Here is a 12807-nt window from a genome sequence, read left to right on the forward strand (position 1 = left end):
TGTAAGTCACTTTGGATAAAAAAGCGTCAGCTAAATGCCGCAAATGTAAATTAATAAGGCCAATGTATAGATTTAAGAAACAAAGTTGGAACGCATTTCAGTGACAGGAGAGTCCACCAACAACATATTCAGGAGGAGGAGTCAGGATCAAATGCAAATATTAGGAAGGATATGAAACAAACAAGAAATATTGCTGCAAGGGTGTTTCTGACTGAGATCTTGCTGTGTGCTTCTCACTGGTGTGTGACTGGATGTAAAAGTTGTGTGTTAATTGTAACATGATCTTGGGTTCCTTGAAAGGTGCTGTATAAATATAACTTCATTTGTTCATTAGTTATGCAGTGTTTTTATCCTAGGTTATATACATAAGTACAATTGTATCTTTTTGGGTCATGTTTCTTAACTAACCATATTTACTCAATTTCATCTAAAATGAAGAAGGTTTTATTATATCATACAGGTATACATTTAGTAGTCTACCAGCAACTCAACTGTAATCTTTATTTAATCTGTTTATCAGTGTGTGATGCTTGATATCTGTATATAAGTGCATACCTTCATACAGAATACGTTAAATAAAATTAGAATGATTAACAACTAGCATGACTGATATTTCTCGATCATGAGGACATGACCTCTTGTCAGCCATCAGAGGGCCTTTGTGATTGTTCCCTTATGATGGTGTCACGGTCTCCCTGACAACCTGCGCTGTTTCCGTGTTTTCCTCATTCTGGTTTTCTTGCAGTGGTTAACTGCCTCTGCATCTGATTACTGCCACCAGTTCCTCCTTTAGTCCTTGTTGTCATCCTGTCTTGAGCCATGTGTTTCCTCCGTCTGATCTTTCTCGTTAATCTCGTAAGCCTGTCTTTTTATTCTCATTATATCCCAACTGCCTTGACGTAAGATATTCTCTCATGGGTTTCTTTGTGTTTGTTATATCATAGTTCTATTCTGTGAGCATTTAGCACATCCTGAATTTCCTCTTTCTATGTGTGTTGTTTTCTCCCTTTCCCTTCTTCACTGGTTTGGTCTTTGTTCTGTTTGTACTTTGTATTCCTTTCTCTCAGTTTGCTCTGTGGTTTAGTTTTTTTAGTCTTACCTTGGTGTGTGTTCCTTTCTCTGTATGTTCTCATATTGCTTGCCGTAACTCATTATGATTATATTATCCTGGTTTCCTCTTTCCCTCCCTGTCATTATGCAACTCCCCGTTATCTGTGAAGCCCGGTACTTATACTCATTAGTGTGTAATCATGCTAGTTCATAACTGAGTTCACTCCTTGAACAGCACTCATTGCAACCATCAGCCAGCTTTTATTACGAAAACACATGACAGATGAGGCTGCAACTATATTGCTCATATGAAAGGACACCCTATGTATGTCCTCGGTCTGATTATGTGTATGCTGTAGTCACAGTAAATCACAGCCTCTCTCTCTAAATATAACATTATATTGTTGTTAGTATAATTTCTGTATAAAGGGAAAAGCCAAAACGATAAATCCTTAAAAAAAAAACCTTTATTATATTGTATGTAAATTTGGTAAAGCCAATGATACATCAACACAACACACTATTCCAAATAGAAATATTCATTATGAACACTGTGTGCAGTTAGAGTTCAGTTATAAACTGCAGACCTTGCTCATCAGTTGTCATGTAAAATATACATGTATTCTCCAGCTCCGGAGTGGGTAGAGGGGGCAGTTTATGATCACAGGACTGCTATTGGGGTGACACAGCCCTCTTAGCCAGCAGGGGTCACTGACACAGGGAAAACCTCCAACAACACTAAGACATGGTCATACTGGGACAACACCCACTAGTCAAAGTAGTGGATATAGGGGATTAGGAAAGACACATGACACCTTGTAAAGGTGAAATAATTAAATATACATAAGAATGCTTAATGCAGTCTACATAGAGCTGATTTGATGTACAGATGTAAATAACTATAAACCTGTACAATGGACTCATCTCAGTCCAGCAGAGATACTGACATGCGCACAAACCCCAGCAACCCTGTAGTGCCTGATAGGCTGGTCATGTTTTACATTAAGGCTGCTTTAATCAGGGCCTGTGCTAGAAGTTTGTGTTTTGATTTGAAGATTTGCATCTTTCTTGTCCAAACAAAACACATTAGTTAATTGTTTTGACTTCTATAGGATTGACACATCATTCAAAGCTCTGTTAGAATATGTTGGAGGCTACTAATTGCCCACTGTGACTTGACACACAGACAGATCTACCTACTGTACTATTTATTTATGGAAAGGAAATTTTGAAAGGGCTAAACCTTTGGGAAGGACATGGGGTTTGGATTTGACAGCTCCACCACATCACATCAAATCCATCTGACTACTACAGGTATGGCTGGATAAAACAATGACTGTTTAGCATACAACAGCAAACAGGACACAAAACCGAAGTACTTAAAAAAATATTCAGCTAGCTACAAGGTCCCCAAACCCACTCTCTTACTATGTGATCCAGTACTATGCCTCTATGCTGTTTTAGCTTCAGGAAAAGAAGTCAGTATCATATGTAAATGAGAAAGGATATTAAATAAACATTACATATTTCTGCAATAATGAAAGTACCATTTGTTAGAGTCTATATTTACAGACATTTTTATTTTAATAGCCTGATTTCAGTTGACTTTGCCTGAGGCATCTTTCCATTAAATCTGTTAGGAGATATGGTTCACAATTTCAAGTCTACCATCTATATGAAATATTTTGCTACAAGATTTTAATAAACATTTCATACATTACTTGCTGAGAAGGTTACAGTTGACTTGACATGTTTCTGCTGCCTCTCTGTCATGAAAAAGGGAAGTTCATCTTCACTTTCTGTTTAATAATCAGATGAAGACACAGCCCAGACAGAGACAGTGTTGCGGTGTGAGCTACAGGAGCTCTGATATCTGTTTACAGTGGAGAGGAGTTGGTCTGGATATCTGTGATTTCGAACTAAGAATGAAGATCCTGTTCATCTTCACCCTCTATCTGGTCTCAGGTAATGAAATGCACTTCTACATCAACACTGTCAGCAGGGTAAGAAGAAGTTCTTTGTCCAAGTGTTATTTGTGCAGCAAGGTTGCTACTGTTTGAATTCACCTGCACAGTAGTGTTTTAACTGTGATTACAAAAGTCACAAATGAGCTTACATTAACATATTATGACATCACCCAGATGTCTTTCAGTTTGGCATGTATTTCAGAGACAGGAGAATCCAAAAATGAAGTGACAGCATATTCAGGAGGAGGAGTCATGATCAAATGCAAATATGAGGAAGGATATGAAACAAACACCAAATATTTCTGCAAGGGTGAAATTACAACATGCACTTACCAAATTAAAACACGAGCCAAACACACATGGGTGCATGAAGGCAGATTTTCTATGTATGATGATACCAGTGCTAAAGTCTTCTGGCTGGTAATGAGAAACCTCACTGTGGAGGATTCTGGATCCTACCAGTGTGGAGTGGATGTAAAGGTATGGATAGACATGTACAACCCAGTGGAACTGAAAGTAAAGAAAGGTGAGTCTCTCACACCATTATACCTGTTTATTGTCAAACTTGCATGGACGTTCTCATTAGTTACAAAATGGTTTCAAAACTACACTAGTCACGTCACACCCCACTGGCATATGGCTCCACCCACTTTGTAGCAGATGCATTTATTTCTGTCCACAAAATTAATAAATGGCGATAAATATGTGTGCACCCTAAGAACAGTAAAATTAGGTGTTAGGAGGCTTTACCGTTTTAGTTCAGCAAGGAAGTAAGAGCCCAACGTGTTTAGCAGGTTACAAAATTTATTGGTGTCTATGTTTTTTTCTAATGTTATTTTTATTTCTACAGATCTATACTATGTGAAGACCATTAATAAGGTTGGCTATGTAGGAGGATCTGTGAATATTAGCTGCAATTACCCAGAATACCACAACAGTGAACCCAAATTTCTCTGCAAGACCATGGACACTGCTGTTTGTACTTATGAAATATCAGTTAAAGAAAGTGGAAGATGGATAAATGAGGGACGCATGTCTCTATATGAAAACAGAACAGCACAAATCCTGACTGTGACCATCAGAGACATGACAGAGCACGACTCTGGTACATACTGGTGTGGAGCTGAATCAGACTGGGAATCTGATCATGGATACAAGGCTTATATTATACAGATCTACCTGAGAGTGACTGGTGAGTAGATGCTTGATTTCAGTTTTTTCTTCTTTAATATCTGTCATGAGGCTTTCAGTAGGCATACGTTTTCATTAGGATACCTCAAAGCATCAGTGAACATGCTGTCAGTGAGAGTTATTTTCTCTCCTCTCTGGCGGTTCCTACAGTAAAACATCATGTTTGTTTACTTCCTGGTTTCGTTTCCTCATGCTTCCATGTCTGGTTTAATTCTCTTCCACCCCTTTTTAGTATCTCCACCTGTTATTGTAATCACTTGTTTTTTGTTAGTCCTCATTTGTCCTTGTATATATGCCCTCTTTGTACAGTTTGTCTTTACAAAGTCTCACCATCTTGTATTTTTGTTTCTGAGCCATCGGTTGTGAAGCGTAACAAAACTGTACAAATGACAGGCACAAGACAGGGATATAAACACACAGACTAAGCAGTCTGACACAGGGAGTATAAACATGACATAGTTTCATGATTGTTATGATCCACAGTCATGGGTGGGAATAACAGAAGTAGGCCACAAAAACAACATGCAGTAAAAATGCACAGTCAATATTCAGAGGGAGATTCAACTTTGTTATTGCTCCAGTACAGTACAGTACCAGTACAGGCAACAAAATGCACTTTGTAGAGTTCATATTTTTTAGAACATTTTCCGCACTTTATATTGCATAAGTTGTGGTGAGCATACTCATTGTAAGAGAAGTACATACTGTATGTGTCAGAGAGATCACACATTATAGTTCATGACCTGCATGGCTTTTTGCTCTCTGTATGCATATTTCCTTGTACAGTATTTCCAGGGCTGGCTGTGTACTTCTCTATTGGTGCTGGTTTAGTGTTGGTAACTGCTGGTGTGATTATAGCAATCTACTGCAGAATAAAGAAAAAAGGTAAAATGCACTTCAAATTACAAACATAAGATGAACATATGCTAAACATATTCTGAATTACATTCAATCGTTAGTGAAGAGTGTGTAGACACTGCAGCACAGTGACTATGAAATAAGGTTCAGAATGACCTTTTGAATTCAGGGGTGTTTATGTTGGTGAACCACACAGGAATCTTGTCTTCAGAAAGTGAGAAAACATACTCGCATACATGCTCAGATAAATATTCAGATACATGATCACTTACATGTGGGAATCTGTTCAGGTTCTTGTCCTGGCCAGTCGAGATCATTCCACTCTTTAGCTTTAAAAAAGGCTCCATCTGAACACAGCAGTATGTTTGTGGTCATTGCCTTCCTGTAAGATGAAACAACATACCCAGAGTCTTGTTGTACTCTTTCACTGATATATATCTTGAATAGTGTTCTTTATCTGAGTATAAATATGTGTATATTTTAATTAATGCTTATACTATCCACTATAATTGCAGAAAGCCTGTTTCAGTCTCAGTGTAATGTACTTAAGTTGGAGATCAGAGAAAAAAAAAAACATCGATAACATGTGTTTACAAATACTAATGTAAAAGACTGTAAGACAGTGTATCAATACTCACTCAGCATTACTACACCTCTACTTTTTCTCTGTTGCCCTCATTTTCTCCCTACAGACCCCGAGACAGTGAGACAGTCTAGAGAGGTGGGTACAAAGTCACATGATAAAATATGATCACATGATTTGCTCCAGTCATTCATTGGAGAAATATTTCCATAACTTTTAAATAAAGTTTTACTCATTTTTTTGTTTTACTCCTTTCAGACAAATGAAGATTATGCAAATATCTCATCTTTTATTGCTTTCCAACAAAGAAAAAATAGAAATCAATCAGAATCTGTCTATGAGAATTTTGGATCCAAAGTCAACACTTAAGATTCCGTGCAAGAAAAGCTGAGCCCAGAGACTAACTGTATCTGTCAGCATCTGTATCACACCACCAATCAAATATGTTATGCTGTCCATAGTCTACAGAAAGTGGGTCTTTTAGTTACAAGTTTCAGAGAATGTCCTACATTTATCTACTGTTCATCTGTGTAAGTGTACACCTGTGTGCCTGTACATACTGGTTCTTTGACTGACTTATGTAAGCATTGCATTACTGTACTTAATTTCAAAGGAAAGTAATTACATTACAGCAATAAACCCTATTACATGTACCATCTGTATATAGAGGTAAAGTATTCAAATTAACCAAATAAGAGACAGTATGATTTTGTTCATTACATATCTAAATGACAGTGCTTCTCACCATGGTCAGCTCCATAGCAACACTGACAACACAACTGATTCCATCTTTGACTCAATATTCAATCAGCCTCTGTGTGAGGAAGCATTTAGTACCCTGAGCCAGAATCCCTCACAGGATGCCTGAGAATTAAAGGTTTATAAAATCTTTATATTAATAATATTTAATGTGTTCAGTATTTGTTGAAGCTTATGGAGCATGTTGTTCCTAAATTCTCAATCTGCAAATTATAAAGTTAGAAAGTAAAGATGCAGACTTCAGAATTAGTTGAAGAGAATAGCTGGTCCTGTGCTTTATTGCAAGTTAAACATGTATTTGAGGCATCCTCTGGAGAAAGTCTGGGGGGTAGCGGTTTTAACTTGTAACAGTTTTAACACTTTAATAAACTGTCAGTCACAGTTAAGGTTAATTGGGGCACCACCTTGATTAACAGTGAAAATTGAGGGGATGGTTTATAGTCTGTGAGGGTCTGAATGCCATGTGCATTGTGGTCAGAGTTGTGAAAGTCCTCCTCAACAGAGAGTTTGTGGGTGTGTCTGGCTCTACTAATGCCTTTTTTCAGATCTGCCCTGGCTGTAGGCCTCAGCATCACCAGATCTAAAAGTGGCGTCATGTGCCTTCAGCAGTAAGCAAACTTCACATTCATCCAGGGCTTCTGATTAGGAAAGATTTTCACATGCTTGACAGAGGAGACATACACATGCTAATATAATGCATGACAGCTTACCTGTATGTGTCCAGGCATGTGTGTTTGAGTCCATAATGGCTTGTGAAGATAACATACTGCAATCAGTGTCTTGAAACTAATGCTGTAGGGAGGAGACAGCACCTTCTGACCACCCTTTAACTGTCTGTTGAACAACAAATGATATAAAAAAAAAAAATCAGTAATATAATCTAAACAAATTATATATATATATATATATATATATATATATATATATATATATATATATATATATATATATATATATATATATATTATAAAGTTTTTAAGTTTTTTGTTTATTTATGTATGTGAGATATGGAAGTTTACAATGTCCCCATGTGCAAATCACAGGCAATAGTGCCATCTAGAGGAGATGTTCTGAAAATTACCACAATGCTCTCTTGCAGCAGAGAGCAAACCAGTGATGTGCAATAAACACACGCATAGTCAGACTGATTATTGTTTTGTAGAATTATTACAGAATTTAAGACCACAAATCTGACATAGTTTGTGAGCATACTGAGAGGGTAAATATATTAATAACTCTTAAAAATGTAAAAATGACTCTGTAACCATGCAGACATACTTCTCTAAAGGTTAACATATCCGTAATATTCAAGTGTCAGCAAGTTTTCATTTAACACAACCACGGGAAATGTAGTTGATGTGGGCCTCATTGATACCTCATAGACTATAAGTGTTCTGTAGACTTGTATGAGGAGACTGAACACTCTCTGTGTCCAAGCTATACTATACTATAATGTCTGTGCTCCATTTAGGCCTTTATACCTCACAAAGTAAGCAGGTATATCTTAGTCAGTATACATTTAATTTAATTTTTAGGTAAGTAAGCCTCTGAATGTTGTTAATATACCAATTATAGTGAAGAACAATGTTTCATAATTACATTTCATGAATAATTTCAAGTCTGCATTGTATTTTTATTAAAATCTTTAATACTTGTGCTAATATCTTTACTCTCTGTGTCCTCTAGATGGCAGTAGAGCTCTCTTACCACAGCAAATGTGTAAAGTGTAATGTGCTTTGGTTTGTCTCGTTGGATTATCATCTGGTTGGTTAAGGTAGGCTTTGAGTTCAATTACCTTTGCCTTCGATTTTGTGAAATTCAAGGCTTGTTGTCTAAACCAAGTTGTTAGTTGCTTGTTAGCTATAATTACTCACTACAGGTGTAGTTTCGCCCTGACCTTAGGTGTGAACTGAGGGGCAGGCTCAGCACTTATTGAACTGAGTTAAATTAGGATGACTCACAGACACGTGTGTGTAGCGGTAATCAACATTTGGAGAAGATTTGGTGGTGCTCTGAATTAGTTCATCTACAGGACTTCACAAACTCAGTTAAGTATCTTCTCATTATCTCAATCTTTTATCTCATACATCCACAAATCAAGCATCTGAAATGTGTTTCACAATTTCTGTCCACATAACCCACAGGTCTCCTCGATGCAATCATAGATGTTGCAATCTCAGCAACCTCACTGACTCACAACGCTTCACACCATCACATATCGTGGTGGCAGGAGGGCTCTGGAACTGCCAATCTGCTGTCCAGAAGTCTGACTTCATCTCCACATTAGCATCCCACCACTTCCTACACTTTCTGGCTCTGACAGAAACATGGATCACCCATGAGAACTCGGCGACTCCGGCTGCCCTGTCCTCTGCCTTTTCGTATGCCCATTCTCCTATGTGTCTCGGCAGGGGTTGTGGCACAGGTTTACTAATGTCTCGAGAGTGGCGTTTCACTCCACTTTCCTTTTCTACACTTTCCATCTCCTCTTTAGAATTTCATGCCATTACAGTGTCTTTCCCCACCAAACTTCTTATCATTGTCATCTACCGCCCTCGAGGTTCCCTAGATCACTTCATTGATGAGCTGGACATCCTTCTGAGTCAATTCCCCATTGAAGGAAATCCACTCATTCTCCTTGGTGACTTCAACCTTCTATCAGACAAGCTGCATTCCTCCCGCATCCTTCTGCTGTTGGCAGCATTTGACCTCACCCTCAATCACTCTCCTCTGACTCACAAAGCGGTCAATGTTCTGGACCTGATCTTCACCCATACCACCACACCATTGGACATCGCAGTCACCCCCTCCACCTTTCGGACCATCACTTTCTATCCTCTCTCTCTCCCTTCCTTCTCTTTCCATCCAGTCCTCTCAAATATGTTCCTCCTCTCTCCTTCGCAATCTGTACTCCATAACTCCCTCTTCCTTTACTTCTACTATTTTGTCCACCCTTCCTCACCCTGATTCTCTATCCTCTCTATCTTTGGATACAGTTACAAATACTTTAATTTCTACATTCTCATCAATGAATCTTCTGTGCTCTCTCTCCTCTAGCCCTGCTAAATCCTCCCCACCTGCCCCCGGCTAACAGAAACACTTTGCTGCCACAGGAGAGAACTAAGGACTGCAGAGAGGCGGTGGAGGAATTCTCACGTAGATTCAGACCTCAGCTCATACAAATCTCTCCTTTCCAAGTTCTCACTGGAAGTAACATCTGCAAAGTTATCCTACTACAGAGAGAAATTTGAATCATCATCTGATCCATGCAAGCTCTTCACTATTTTTTCTTCCCTCCTTAATCCTCCCCCCCTCCTTCCTCATCTTTTACTCCTGAGGATTTTACCACCTTCTTTGAAGAGAAGGTTGCAGCAATCCACTGATCTTTTTCCTCTGTTTCCACTCCTCCAACCAATGTGTATTCCCCAACATCCAGCACTCTGACTTTCTCCTCTCTCCTCAGATGAAATTCTTCAACTCCTGACTTCCAGCAATCCGACTACATGTCCACTGGATCCAGTTCCTTCTGCTCTGTTCCAGACAATCACAAGAGATTTGCTTCCTTTCATCTGTCATCAACAATAACTCATCTTCTGGAAACATGCCAACTGCATTCAAAACTGCCAAGGGTGGTACCAATCCTCGAGAAGGCCACACTCGATGGCTCCAACGTTACCAACTACAGACTGGTATCACTTCTCTCTTTCCTCTCAAAAACCCTTGAATGAGCAGTTTATAATCAATTGTCTTCTTTTCTCCCCCAGAACCAGCTGCATGATCCCAATCAGTCTGGCTACAAACCGGCACATTCTACAGAAATGGCCCTCATAACAGTGACTGAGAGACTTCATGCCGCTAAAGCTGCCAAACAGTCAGCTGTTTTGATTCTTCTAGACCTTTCAGCAGCCTTTGACACAGTGAACCACAACATTCTTCTCTCTGTTCTCTCTGCTTGGAGATGGTTTCAGTCCTATCTGGATGGATGGTCCTATCAGGTGACATGGAGAGGATCCGCATCCAAACCATGTAGACTCTCCACTGGTGTTCCACAAAGCCCCCTTCTCTGCTCTTTGTATACTTGTTCTCTTGGTGATGTAATATCTTATCATGGTTTCAGCTACCACTGCTATGCTGATGACATTCAATTATTTCTTTCTTTTCCACCCTCTGACACAAAGGTCTCCAGACGTATCTCGGCATGTTTGACTGACATTGCGTCATGGATGACAGCTCACTACTTGAAGCTCAACCCCAGTAAAACCGAGCTTCTGTTCATCCCAGGTACTCCCAACCCTTACCATGACCTCACTGTTTCCTTTAAGAACTCCCTGGTATCACCATCCAAAACTGCCCATAGCCTGGGCGTAACTTTGGACAGCCTGTTGTTGTTCTCAGTTTATGTATCTAATGTATCCTTTGTAACATATGAAGGATTTGACCCTTTTTCTCTCAGGAAGCTACCCAGGTGCTTGTGCAGTGTCTTGTGATCTCAAAGCTAGACTACTGCAACTCTACTTGCTGGTCTTTCTCTAAGAGTAATCAAACCTCTACAATTTGTCCAGAATGCCGCAGCACGACTGGTCTTCAATCTTCCGAAGTTCACATGTTACTCCACTGCTGCGCTCCCTTCATTGGCTCCCTATAGCTGCACACATCAGATTTAAAACCTTGATGCTTGCCTACAAAGCCAAAATTGGACCAGCCCCTTCATACGTGAGGACAATGCTCAAAGCCCGATCCATACCTCGAGTACTTCGAACCTCAAGTATGGCTCGGCTTAAAACACCTTGCTTCAGGTCTCATGGATGAGAAGCATCGATACTATTTTCTGTCCTGGCTCCAAGATGGTAGAATGAGCTCCCACTTGCTGTCCGGACAGCAGAGTCCCTTGCAGTCTTCAAATGCAGACTGAAGATCCATCTATTTGCAGAATACTTAAAGGACAACTGACACTGCTCCCATATTGACTGACAAAATTAATACTTATTGTAGGGTACTGTTTATGTTGTTTAAGAAACTCCAGCACTTATTGTTTATAGCACTTAAACAATGATAAGATAGAAATACAAAATACATAAGGTCTAGTTATCAGCATTCATCCCTGTATTCTAATTCATTGGTATATTTAATTCTAACCTACTGTACTAGGATCTTCTGTGAGTAAACGACAAAGCACTTGTAAGTCACTCTGGCTAAGAGTGTCTGCTAAATACCGTAAAGTTACTGTTCCTTACATACACTGTACAGCCAGAAGCATATGAACACCTGATCAATCCTATATAAACCTGGTGTAAATCCTCTAATAAAATTATTAAATTGCAGTTTCTTCACACCAAACCCCTCAGACCATGTCTTTATATGTACAGGGACATGATCTTGCTGGAACAGGAAAGGAACTTCCCCAAAATGTTGCCACAAAGTTGGAAGCATCTAACTGTATAAACGTCTTTGAATGCTGTAGGATTAACCATTAATCATTGAAACTTACATTCTTTATACCCTTCCAGAGGTAGTGTGGAATTGTGTAGGAAGTGAAACAACAGAGTATGTATACATGTAACACACTTGGTAGAGCAAGATGTTCACAGCACCAGTGTCATGGGATCAATGTCCAGGGAGTGCACATGCTGTTTACTGACAAGTTTCTGCAAGTTGCTCTGGATAAGAGCATGTGCAAAATATGGAAAATATATGAGAGAGTTTGTACATGCTACAGAACTCATCTTACTCACTCTGTGTGTATGCACAGTCTACCACTGTGTGACTGAAATGCTTCCATTTCACAATAATGGCAAGTACAGTTGAGCAGGACATAAACTTTACCAACTCACTCTGTCAAAATCTGCATTGCATCACAGGGCCTAATTTAAAATCACTGAGCTCTTCAGTATGACCCAATTTACTGTTTTTTTTTTTAATGGAAATTATATGGCAATGCTCTGCATTGTTAGCAATGAGTGTAACTGAAACACCTGAACTCAAAATTTAGGACAGGAGTTCACATACTTTTTCCCATATAGTCCGTGTGTGTTGGGGAAATGGATGTGTCACATTGTAATGGCAAAGTGAATTTACTGATCCAGAGACAAAGAAATAAACTTAAACAGAAACAGAAAGCTGTACCTGTCACAACACACCAGATCCACCTGATCCACTAATTATTAACCCCTCATGAGCTGGATCCAGTGTGCTAGAGCAGAGCAGAGCTGATGCTGTACAGATCAGACGAACCCCAGGGATGCAGGTGAAGTTCTCTCCACTAGCTGGCAATAGAGGGACCCTCTATGAATAACACACAGTTGCTGTACCAGTACTTCTGGCTAGTAATAATTAAACACTGAGAACTGTGGATTAGTATTAGAAAACTTCAAAAAATGCGATGCAAAAAAAAATAAAACA

The 12807-nt window shown here is 39.2% G+C and overlaps 1 protein-coding gene, 1 long non-coding RNA gene and 1 pseudogene across 6 annotated transcripts in view; 1 reads left to right on the plus strand and 2 right to left on the minus strand.

Moving 5' to 3' along the window:
- Positions 1-12807, minus strand: part of LOC113589841 (hemicentin-1-like) — a 222667-nt pseudogene that overhangs the window by 88148 nt on the left and 121712 nt on the right. The window contains exon 8 of the transcript XR_014118317.1: positions 9055-9060. The product of XR_014118317.1 is annotated as a hemicentin-1-like (transcript). The remainder of the gene's footprint in view (positions 1-9054; positions 9061-12807) is intronic.
- On the plus strand, positions 788-7287 carry LOC113568417 (polymeric immunoglobulin receptor-like). 4 transcript variants are annotated; one of them, XM_081700772.1, is made up of 8 exons: positions 788-855; positions 2237-2364; positions 2865-3015; positions 3192-3543; positions 3868-4209; positions 4995-5093; positions 5759-5787; positions 5908-7287. In XM_081700772.1, the coding sequence occupies exons 4-8, from the start codon at positions 3192-3194 to the stop codon at positions 6016-6018; spliced, it is 933 nt and encodes a 310-aa protein (XP_081556898.1). In that variant the 5' UTR covers positions 788-855; positions 2237-2364; positions 2865-3015; the 3' UTR covers positions 6019-7287. The 4 variants fall into 4 exon arrangements, with proteins under 4 accessions (XP_081556898.1, XP_035390454.2, XP_081556897.1 ...); XM_035534561.2 differs by having other exon boundaries at positions 3220-3543; XM_081700771.1 differs by having other exon boundaries at positions 837-855; positions 2241-2364; positions 3220-3543.
- Positions 4216-5781, minus strand: LOC118242643 (uncharacterized). Its single transcript, XR_004776980.1, has 3 exons — positions 5705-5781; positions 5339-5448; positions 4216-5073 (listed from the first exon to the last, which is right to left on the minus strand). It is a non-coding gene; the product is annotated as an uncharacterized LOC118242643 (long non-coding RNA).

Source organism: Electrophorus electricus, chromosome 18 (genome assembly GCF_041902795.1).
Source record: "Electrophorus electricus isolate QZ-2024a chromosome 18, ASM4190279v1, whole genome shotgun sequence".
NCBI lineage: Eukaryota > Metazoa > Chordata > Actinopteri > Gymnotiformes > Gymnotidae > Electrophorus > Electrophorus electricus.